The 11,203-nt window shown below is 44.2% G+C and overlaps 1 protein-coding gene across 4 annotated transcripts in view; it reads left to right on the top strand.

The window, feature by feature from the left end:
* The first annotated feature begins 6 nt into the window (after nucleotides 1-6).
* Nucleotides 7-11,203, top strand: part of LANCL2 (LanC like glutathione S-transferase 2) — an 18,600-nt gene continuing 7,403 nt past the window's right edge. Inside the window, exons 1-5 of one of the 4 annotated variants that reach the window (XM_019653038.1) lie at nucleotides 7-308; nucleotides 3,739-3,856; nucleotides 7,232-7,439; nucleotides 8,229-8,376; nucleotides 9,356-9,502. In XM_019653038.1, the coding sequence (XP_019508583.1) occupies nucleotides 108-308; nucleotides 3,739-3,856; nucleotides 7,232-7,439; nucleotides 8,229-8,376; nucleotides 9,356-9,502 (822 nt within the window). In that variant the 5' untranslated portion in view covers nucleotides 7-107. The other 3 variants (XM_019653039.1, XM_019653041.1, XM_019653040.1) reach the window with 3 other exon arrangements.

Below are 11,203 nucleotides of genomic sequence, written 5' to 3'. Positions count from 1 at the left end.
CTCCCAGCCCGCGGCCTTCCTAGAGGCCGCCCCCGGGCAGGAGGTTTGTCCCCGCCCGCTCGCCGTGCCGCGCGGCCCCAGAGGTGGGGACGGTGCGCGCGGCGGCGATGGGCGAGACCATGTCGAAGAGACTCAAGTTGCATCTGGGCGGAGAGGCGGAGATGGAGGAGCGGGCGTTCGCCAACCCCTTCCCGGACTACGAGGCCGCCGCCTCCATGGTGGCCGCCGGAGCGGCCGAGGAGACGGGCGGCGCCCGCCCCCCGCCCAGCCCCGACGAGCTCGGCCTCCCTTTCCACCAGGACGGGAAGGTGAGTCGGCGGCCGGGCCGTGGGCCGCGCCGGGCGGGGGGGGGTGGGGCGCTGGCGGTGGTAGCGTCCACGCCCGGCGGCGCGCTGACGTCACCCGCCCGCGCCGCGCCTGCGTCCCGGGCGGCGGCCCGGCCTCGGGGCTCCGGGAGCGCGGCCCTGTGTGTGCCCTTCCCGGCGGGGCCGGCGGGGCCGGCGGGGCCTGGAACTTGTGCTGTTTGGACCCTTTCCACGCGTTGGGCGCCTCCTGGCCCCACATGCCTTAGAAATCCGCCGACGGAGCCTTGCGTTTCTGGGCGTTTGCAAGGGACCGTTAGGGCCCTGGTGGCCGTGGCCGTGCAGATTTGATCACTGTCGGGCCCACGAGCCCAACGCCGCCGCTAGAGCTGCAAACCGGCGCACGGTTTCCCTGAGGCCGATTGTGTCCAGCCGGGCCCCGGCTCCACTGCCCTTGGAAAAACAGAAAAGCATTGTTCATGCACAGTAGTGTCATTTCGATGGCTCTTGTCTGTGTGCCCAGGAGTTGGAAATGGGGCGTCTGGAAAAAAAAAAAAAGTTGACTTGCTAGGGGAAAAAGTGGTGTTGCCCTAAACAGAGGTAAACTGAGACACGCTCAGAGCGTTGAGCTTGTTTGGGTAAAGCAGAGGAATTGCTGTTCGGGACACGTGTGGCAAGCTCCATGGAAGTCCGAATAGACAAAGGCAGGGTCAGCTTTCGGGGGCGTTCAGGAGGAGATCGGGAACGGTTGTTTTGAGCAAAGATCCATCGGAGGAGAGCAAGAGTACGAGGCTGCGGCTGCTCACTGGCCGCCAGGGGCGGGTAGTGCTGTTCCTGGGCAGGGAGGGTTCACCCCTTTTTTTCAAAAGTGGGAGATGAAATTCCAATATGAAAAGTGTTCTCCCCTGTTAAAGTAAGTCTTCCTTTTTCCTGCTGGCTATGCAGGCTGCAGTGAACTTTTATAGCAGAAAGAAAGGAAGACATGAACATCAGCACACCTGTTTTCCTGTTTACGGGTTAGGTTATTGTTCCACTGAGCTCAGGGTTCTGAGTCCCACTTTCCCTCCCTGGCTCCCCGTCTGTTTTGCATTCCAGAAGGTATAAATTTGACATTCAGAAGGCAATTTTGAAGGAGCCATTGGTCTGAATATAGAATCTTAGACAAGTGACTTCGCTAAACCTCTCTTGTGTTACGTGTGATTAAAACTGGATAACAATTCCTGATTCACAGGGTGTTGGTGACAGAATTAGATGAGGGTGATGAATTGCCTGGCAAGCTGCCCTATGTGGTACCCAGGAGGCCCCCAGTACTTGTCAGCCTCTTTCTTCCCCTTGAAAATTCAAGTCTTAGGGTTTAGAACTCCTAGTTCAGTATTGGCTTTTCTCTAGATTCTTTTCTCTATTCACATATCTGTTGTATTTGTGACTTACTGTTCAAAATTTTTTATAATAAAAATAAATCTCTGGCAAGCATTAAAAACGTCCACCATTCATACTTAACCAGTTGCTACCTCAGTACTATCCTGAGAGTAAGGAGGCCACTGCGACGTTTAGTGAAAGATGAGCGAAACAAGCTCCTAACCACAACTCGAGTCTCCATGAGAACAGTAAAGAGATGGGAGCGGTTGAGTTTCATCTTCTACCTCATAGAAGGAGATAAACACCGGTTCTGTAACTACGCATTTTTCTTTAAACCCTTTGTATCTGGTACATGTGATTTTGACCTCAACTGTATACCAGACTGACTTATATAATAGAAAGTTAAAGCACAAGTAACTAATTTGGCGTGTGATATCTCTATGGGTGGGGACCCATGCCAGTGGTTGTGATTATATGCCAAAGGGAAGGGGAAATGGAAATTGTGTTGTTCTTGAAGATAAAAATGAGAGCACATTAAAGGGAGACAGGGATTGTGACTTTAAAAGGTGGAAAGAATGCTTCTCAGTAATAAGAAAGTCACAAGATAAAATGAGTGTGAATTGAGTTCCACTGTCTTCTGTATAGATACTTGATGTTTGGCTGGTTATTGCATTTTTAATTCTTCAAATATGTGTTAAGAATGTAATTAAGATAGATAATATCAAAGTTCTCATTTGTTTTGATAGACATGAAGTTTCATGAGATTGAGGGTGTCATGGGTTGAAGTGTGGCTCCCAAAAAGATGTGTCCCTTTCTAGCCACTGGAACTTCAGCATGTGACCTCATTTCCATATAAGGAAATGTAATTAGTTAAGATAAGGTTTTTTTAAAGAGGAGAAAGAGGCAACTGTTTCCCTTTCCCTTCTGAGAGCTGTCATTGGAAATACCTTACTCTAAGTCATTGGAATGTAAATGAACCTTTCTGTGAAAAAGATACAAGCCGGCTTGTCTTGCTTCTAGGGCCTCATCCTCCTTTGAAATGTAAACAGATACCTCAGTGGTTAAGTAAACCTCTTTGGAGTTCTCACAACTTACACAATTGTAACTTAATTCCTAAGGTGTGCTTTTGGCCCAGAACCCCAAGTTCCAGTAAGATGTGCCCTGAAAGCCCTAAATGTGCGGTAACAGGAAAGCCTTTTGTCTAGAGTCCCACAGAGGGACATTTCATTCTGATAATGAGTCAGTCATGAGGCAGGCATAACAGCCACATTTTGTATATAATTAATAACCTAATAACAAGTACAAAATACACAAAAGCAAAAAAAAAAGTACGGACTTAAAGGAAGAAATAGACAATAAACAATTTCACAATCATGATCAGGAATTTGAAGACATCTCAGCAATTGATATAGCAACTAGATTTTTCAAAAATCATCAAAGGCAGAAAAATCTGAGCAATTACGTGTTTAAGAACTGCCTAATTTCCCTTGAGAAAGACTACCAGCAGTGAATAAGAAGACCTGTTTCCTTAGCTCTTAGCAGCACTGGTACATAATATTTTAAATTTTTATTTATTAATCTGATGGGCAAAGCATGGTACTTGACTTGCATTTCATTGATTGCTAAGTGGCTGACTGTTTTTGCATATGCTTGTCACTTGAAGTACATTGATAGTTTTAGGTGTATTTCTGTATTGTTATGGTCTGTTTTTATTTGTAATGTTTTTTATTGCAACTATTTCCCCCTGGTCATTAACATTTAAACCATCTTTCTTATTTTCTTTAACTTATAGATGTTAAAATGTTTGTGTGGTCAAATCCAACATTTTTTTATGTTTTTTCCCTTTGGTTTCTGCAACTTATTTTTTGTAATCCTACTTAAGATTTCTAGTCTACATAGGGCATTATCTCATTTAGAAATTTACATTGTAAGACTCTGCAACCAATGAAGCATTGAAATGGGCCCAGTAATATAATTTCTGTCTGTTATGTTCTTACAACTTAGACTGTTAGTTCAAGTATTTATTACAATATTGTCCTACTCTTGTGCAATTTAAATTTATGTCTTCTGGTCTCAGATCGTTCCTAATTTCACAAGGCGGATCCAGACCAAAATCAAAGACCTTCTCCAGCAGATGGAGGAAGGGCTGAAGACCGCCGACCCACATGATTGCTCTGCTTACACTGGGTGGACAGGTGAGAATGTGGGGTGCACGGCATCGTTGTGGCTTATTCTCGGATTCTGATGTGTAAGACTTGGGTTGGAAATTGTTTTTCTTTTAAAATCATCAAGTTTTATACCCTTTAAATGAAGTTTGGAACTGTCTTCATTGATGACATACTTTGGAATTTTATTTCTAAAGAAATTAGTCCTGCCTGAAGTTTGAACTGTAATATATAGTTTGTCATATTTTATTTTCATAACATTATTTGACCTAACATATGGCTGTCTATGAAAATATGTAAGAACAAACTTGCCCGAGGGCCAGTTTTTGTTTGTTTGCTTTTGTTGCTTTGATCTTTGTGACAAGTTGTAGTTGTGTGAGTTCTCTGGTACGTTATATAAAACTATTTATTCCTTGTTTATAAACACATAAAGATTTTTATTTTTATTTTGATGATAATTAAACAAGCAAGCAGTAATACACTTTACATCAAAAAGCTTAATTTTAAAATTAGCTTGCCTTAGCTAATCTTTACATTCTTCTTATTTTACCATGTAGCCAGAACAGTATAATAGCTATTTAGGGAATATAAGAGGAATAAAAACAGACCTTGTTCTGAGGGGTTGGGCTGCAGTATGATCATTGCTAATGACAGTTTGTATACAAATTCATAGCCTTTTCTTGCTAAATTTTTATATAATCCAAGAACAGCCTAGACACAAGTATACATGTTGGAGTCACCGGGAACTGACACCCAGTTTTGCAATACAAGCAAACGTGATGGCCCTGATCTTTATTTATGTTTATATTTATATCAATTTCAATGATGCTTTATTTATTATTTGCCTATTATGAATATAACATTTTCATAGTGACATTAGAAGTAAAACGTTTAAACTTTTAAACCCACACATGGAGCTAGTTCATTTACAGAGCCAGCGAAATTTATCCTAAATGTAAAATTAGATAATTTTGGCTACCTTGAAATAAAATACAAAGAATTAGGGTATTTTGAAAGGAAAAATAACATAGTTATTAGCAGCACCGCTTTCCCCAGAAAAGTCTTTTACTTAAAGCATTTCTTCTTGTTGTTGAAAAAAGGGTTTTAACTCTATGATTGTTAGACCCCAAGGTAGTTATGCATCCGACTCATCCAGAGAGCCTTCTAATAAACAAAGACTATCAGCCTCCACCCCAGGACGACTCCAAGAATCAGTGGTTTTTTGCTTTTTTTAATCCACATTTGTTGTCATCTTTTGGAATCACTGATAGAGTCATGTGGAAGTATCTGGTTTGAATGGTTTCTAGGGCTTCGGGGTTCACGTAGTGGTATGGAATCCACTTAAACCCACTCCTCCCTATCTTTTCTCCTAAAACTGTACAAGCTCAGAAGAATGGATGAAACACCTACTAATCTCTTTAGCAAAATTGTAAGTAGAGCGTACAGACAAAGCAGAAATAAAGGAACTCAGAGATGGGATGGCCAGGCAGTAAGATGATGTGAAGTGAGAATTGACAGAACTAAGAAAAGAAATTGAAGGAAAAGACATAATCACTTCAGAAATGGAGCACAAATTACAAGGAGCTGAAGAAAGAACAGACACCACAGAAAGCACAGCAATACCATTAAAAGGAAGGAAAAAAAAAATAAATTAATTAAAGGGAATCTTGCAGTTTCTGGTCTGGCATGTAAGGAGTTCAGAAGTCATCACTCGGTCCTTACAAGTTAAAAGCTGCAGAAACTGAAAAATCAACAACTCTTCTTAGATTCCTCAGAAAAGCCAGGTCACAGGGCAGACAGCTACATGAAAAAGAGGAGAGAGGGAGATTCAGAAAATCACAATTTCTTGGTGTGCAGACCCACAGGAGACAGGTCCGCGGGAACAGTGTAGGGGTAAGAAACCTGAGCTCCAGGCTCAGTGCGGACAAGCGGGATTAAACCCCGGGACCCAGTCATAGGGGTGGCTGCCACACCTCGGTGAGATCAACTCAAGGAGTTCTCGCAGCGCCTCACTGTGAATATGGGAAAAAAAAGTCCCCTCAGCTTCCAGCAGGGAGAGGGGAAAGGAACCATTGTGAAATATGCCAGATCATTCTACGCTTTTTAACAAGGCCGGCCCTCAGGAGAAGCTATTTTACCAGACCCAAAGCTACTGGAATGTTCTCAGAGCCTAACCTACCTGGGGGAAGGCAAACCTCACTGCCACACACGCCCACTTCTTTCTCGCCCCTTTGAGAATGCAGAGGTGAGCTGGCTGACGGACGGACGGACGGAGGGGCAAGGAGAAGGTGGGAGCATAGTAGCCAGGGCTCAGGACTCAGCCAGGGACACAGGTCCCACTAACCACTTCGCAGGCCGCACCAGGAGGCCTGCCCGTGAATTCCACTCAACATCTTTAAAGAAATGGATAATGACAAAAGGACTTCTCAAAAACATCTTACGAATTCATTTGCAAGGGAAGTAGGATACCCTGGATAGGAGAATTAAAGAAAAAAGAAGCTACCTAGCTAGAGAAATTTTAAAAGCAAAATGAAAAATAGTAAAAGTGAGAGTAGGCTTTTAGACAAAGAAAATATTAGAGAATCTAAATTCAAGCTTTAAGTGTCTTGTTTGGCCTTTTCACCATCACATCATTTCTTTCAATACTTTTTCCTACAATATACTTTATTAAGTATGTGTTTATACAGACTCATTTTTTACCTGGCTCTCCTATAGACTTCTTGAACACAGGACTAATAGCGTGTGTTTTTCAGAAGCCACATAGGTCATCCTCCTTAGAGTGTCAGCAAAAGCCCCTCTCTAGTTCACTTGAACATCTGGACCTGTTCTTTAAACTAGGAAGGTGGGGCCGGTGATAAACTGTCTCCTGTATTTGTTACCTTACTCTGCACCGTGTGGGTATTCCATCAGTGGTGAGTTGACTCACTGATTGGTTGATCATTTCGATGGGTTGGTCACTAAACAAAATCGAAAAATTGTAAGAAGTAGAAAAATTGGAAAGAAGAGGGTGTAAAATTCAAAAAAGTAATCATCTAATTTGGGGTAAGATAGGAGAAAATGATGATATGTGAAGTAAAAAGAAAAGGATCTAAGTTATTAGCTCAAGATGCAAAGGAGAAGGAATGAAACCATGAGCCGAGTCGAGGTTGTGCATGGGAAGGACGTCCATCTTCCCCAGTCTAGGAGGTACTGAACTGCGTTGGAACAAGCAGCGCGATAACATATTTGAACTTGTTTTAAGTTTTTTTCTACTCTGAGGTCTCTCTCTTTTTTTTTAAACTGTATCATATGTCATTTCTTTGCTGTTGCCCTCCAGAAATGTGGGTTTTACGTAGGTTTTCACGTAGCCCTAAAATCGTGTCCTTGTGGCAGTAACGCTCTTCCTTGGGGTGGGGCTTCTTCCAGGGATAGCCCTGCTGTACCTGCAGCTCTACAGGGTCACGGGTGACCAGGCCTACCTGCTCCGGTCCCTGGATTACGTGAAGAGGACACTTCGGAACCTGAATGGCCGCAGGGTCACCTTCCTCTGCGGAGATGCGGGGCCGCTTGCTGTGGGCGCTGTGGTTTATCACAAACTCAAAAGCGACTGCGAGTCCCAGGAATGCATCACAAAGTGAGTTTTTAAAATTAGAAGCATTTCCTCCAAAGTCTCAGTTGAAGACCTTGCTATAGAAAGACAGTCGAAAAGGAAACCGTTTAATTAATCTGCTGTGGCAAACAGGCCTGTCCGAGAGGTGTAGAGGCTTGTATGCTAATCCTGAGAGCATAATGGTGGGATCATATGCTCCCTTCCACCCAAGCTTGTGTTTGCCTTAATTTGGGGGCCAGGGAATAAACATGTTTCTCTGTGTTACTTTAGTCATGTTTCTGAAGAAATTTGTGGTTGCCTCCAATGCATGAAAATGAGCTTATGTGCCTAAGACGCGCTGTAATAGCTAAGTTATCTTTAGGTTCGATGGTTCTGGAACAGAGTGAGCTCTGACTACATGTTGGTTCCTCTTCTTTTCTGAGGAAGCAGTCAGGGCGCCCCCCTGTGGTCTGGCGGAGTGTCTGCACGTGCTCATCCGTCAGTGTTGAGAGATGGAAGAAGCCAATTCCCAAACATTGGCTACGTTTTAGATTTTAAATCACTTCCATCTAATTCTGGATTTCAAAATTGAGTATCTTCTCTTAGAATAGATGTAAGGTAGAAATTTTGAACACAAAGATGTTATTCATTTTGATATTTGAGAGAGAAATTAGTGAAGGGGGGAAGTTTTTGTTTTCTGGAGTTTTGTTTTTTGTTTTGTATTTTTTTAAATCAGTTTTAAATGAAAAATAAATAACAGGTCATTCCTCAAGTAAAGAGGAGGAAGAGGTATTTTAGACGTTCTCTGGGAAAACAGTTTTTCTTGTCGGGCAGACTCCTGCAGCTCCAGAGAACCGTGGTCTGCCGGGACTCAGACCTTCCGGACGAGCTGCTGTACGGACGGGCGGGCTACCTGTATGCCTTACTCTACCTGAACACGGAGATCGGCCCGGGCACCGTGTCGGAGGCAGCTATTCAAGAGGTACTGTGGCCGCCGGCCGCTGGGCACCTGCCTGTCAGCTTAGGGTTAGGGGCATGGCTGGACCCTGCCTCTCTGCCAGAGTAATTCCTTACAGCAGCTCCTAAAACTACTAACAGCTCCTTCTTTTCTTTCTAGGAATTTTTTTTTTTAATCTGTATTCTTCTTAGGCCTCTATCAATCCAGCTGGTTTTATTAGACTCGAACAACAGCAGCTTCAAAAGATAGGATGTTTTCTCTTTCATGGAAGGTCTGACGTGGTGGGCAGTCCTGGGACTATGGCTGGGGACCAGGTTCTGTCTTGTTCTGCCGGATCCTGGGGGCCTGGCCTTACCTGTGTGACCACAGCGAGCGGAGCACCCGCCCCCACCCAGGGGGCAGGTGGGGAAGGGAAGATGTTTAGCTTCCTCGTAAGGCTGCGGTCGCCTGCCCCCTGCTCCTCACGCCCATGACCCGGTCACATGACTGCATGCAGCTGTGGGGCTCGGGGGCCAATGCCCAGCTCCACTGGGGGCACGGTTGCCAAACGTGTGACGGGAGAAAGGCTACGAGGAGACTGTGCCAGTCTTACAGAGATGCTGCCCTTTTGATCTAACTAAAGCCACAACAAGCCTCACAGATGGAGCCAATTCCTCCAGCCCGTCCTGGAGGATTGCCAGGCTTTGGGGGAAATACTGCAGCTGCGAAGCAGCCGAGTTGTCCCTGATATTTTTTATAGGAGCGTTTCTAGATTCTAGTAAACTGTTTATGCAAAGAGCTTTTGATTTCGTGATTTGACTTCTTAACATCTTTTTCTACTCTGAGATTGTCTCCTGATTTTTCTCTGCCTGTATACTAATTTATAAAATAAAGATAACAGTGTTGGCTACTAACTGCTAAAGGTTTTCTAGATGAAGTAGCTATCTAAAGACACAGCGTCACTTACACTAAAACAGGACAGGTGTCAGCTTTAGACTCACGCTGCCCCACTGTCTATCGCTAGGTCGTCAGTGCTATTATTGAGTCGGGCAAGGCTCTGTCGAGGGACGAGAGGAAGGCCGAGCGCTGCCCCCTGTTATACCAGTGGCACAGGAAGCAGTACGTCGGCGCGGCCCACGGCATGGCTGGGATCTTCTGCATGCTCCTGCAGGTGCGTGGGGATGCTCTGGGTGCTGGCACGGCGGCCGGGTTGTAAGGCGCTAGATCAGACAGGGAGAGGGAGCCACGCTTCAGTACAAGCCCAGCAGGCTGACACAAGTCAGCGTCCCGCCCCGAATCACGGGTGCTTCGGCTCTGCCTCGTGGACCCTGAGCAGAGAGCCCGAGGGCACCGTCTGTGTGTGCTTTCGTGCTGGATTAGGGGCCTGCTGCCCGCACTTTCCCTCCTGCTGGCGGCAGAACCTTCTGCCCCCTGGCGTCTGCTCCTGCACTGAATAAAAAGCAGAAACCGGATCATTTTATTCCCAGGTAGATTTTATTGTTCTCTGCTGAGACAGTAGATTCGAAGTCTAAGGCGGGGAGCTTGATTTAATACTTTAAATACTGTGAACGCTAATGATGTGGAGAACCTTTTTCCACTTTCATTTTCCGAAGTATAAATTATTTCTGTAAATTCCTTATTTTTGCGTATTTCATAGGACATGCATCTTTAAGATTTATCATTGCCAATATATACAGAAAGAGAATAAAAATACAAGTTTGTGAATGTAAAAAAAAAGAACCAGACTGGAGCAGGGACTTCCTGGTATTCAGAAACCCCCCCTTGCTACCAGCCCTAAACGTTTAACTAGCGCATTGTTGTGGTCATGACCTTGTCTCAGTCCTCAGTCATCACTGACATCTGCTGAATCGAGTACTGACTCCGTCAGGCGGGCAGAGACACGCCCTCCCCCCAATGTGGCTTCACCCTGCTGCTTCCAGCCTCACGGCCCAGGGTCCCTCGCTGTTTGTACCGAGACCACTGTTCTTTCCATTTAGCCTTTCTGTAGTCCACCAGAACCAAAACAGAGCAGTTAACCTGCTTAAAATCACAAAGCTAGGAAGTCCATGAGTATGAATTACAATTCCGCTCTTTTTTTTTTTTTACTGAAAGCCCATATATTCCTTTCATAAAATTTTACTTCAAATTCTTTTATTTTTCTTAAACGTACTGTGTCATGCTGCTACTCCCTAAGGGAAAATAGGAAATTTATATCTACACAGGACTAAAGCCCCCTTTTCTGATAATTACTTATTTTTGTTTATTGTTGTAGAAACAAAACATGTATGTATTCCAATTTGTGAATTTTCTTCATAGTGCAGACACTTTCAAAATAACTAGAATTGTATATTTCATTTAAAAATGGTACTGATGTTCTGGACAGTTGGTAAATTGTGAGTATGTGTCCTCTATTTTCCCAGGAAAATGTTTTAACAGTGGTTTTGAACTTATTTTTTTAAGTGATAATACCCTTAGGGGAAACATAATTATATGACAACCATGCCAATAAAAAATAACCAATTTAAATTTAGGTGTTTGGGTTAATTTTGTTAGATAGTTGGGGTTTCCTTGAGAGAAACACAAGTCATAAATTCTCCACACAGCAGCTTTTAAAGTGAAGATCATGAAACACTATTTAGTAAGGGTTCTATTTAGAGGTTGATATTAATTTTCATTTAGCGATCTCTAAGCAGTGGTGTGCTGAGCTAGCTCGCAAGAAGCAATTTCGTACATGTCTTCCCTGCTCCACATTCAGTGCTGGTCTGGCAGTGCAGGAGTGGGACAGTGTGATAGTGTGACAGTGCAGCAGTGTGACAGTGCAGCAGTGTGATAGTGTGAGTGTGACAGCGATAGTGTGACAGTGTGACTGCAG

Source organism: Hipposideros armiger, unplaced genomic scaffold (assembly GCF_001890085.2).
Source record: "Hipposideros armiger isolate ML-2016 unplaced genomic scaffold, ASM189008v1 scaffold_192, whole genome shotgun sequence".
NCBI lineage: Eukaryota > Metazoa > Chordata > Mammalia > Chiroptera > Hipposideridae > Hipposideros > Hipposideros armiger.
This window is presented reverse-complemented; position numbering and strand designations above follow the sequence as displayed.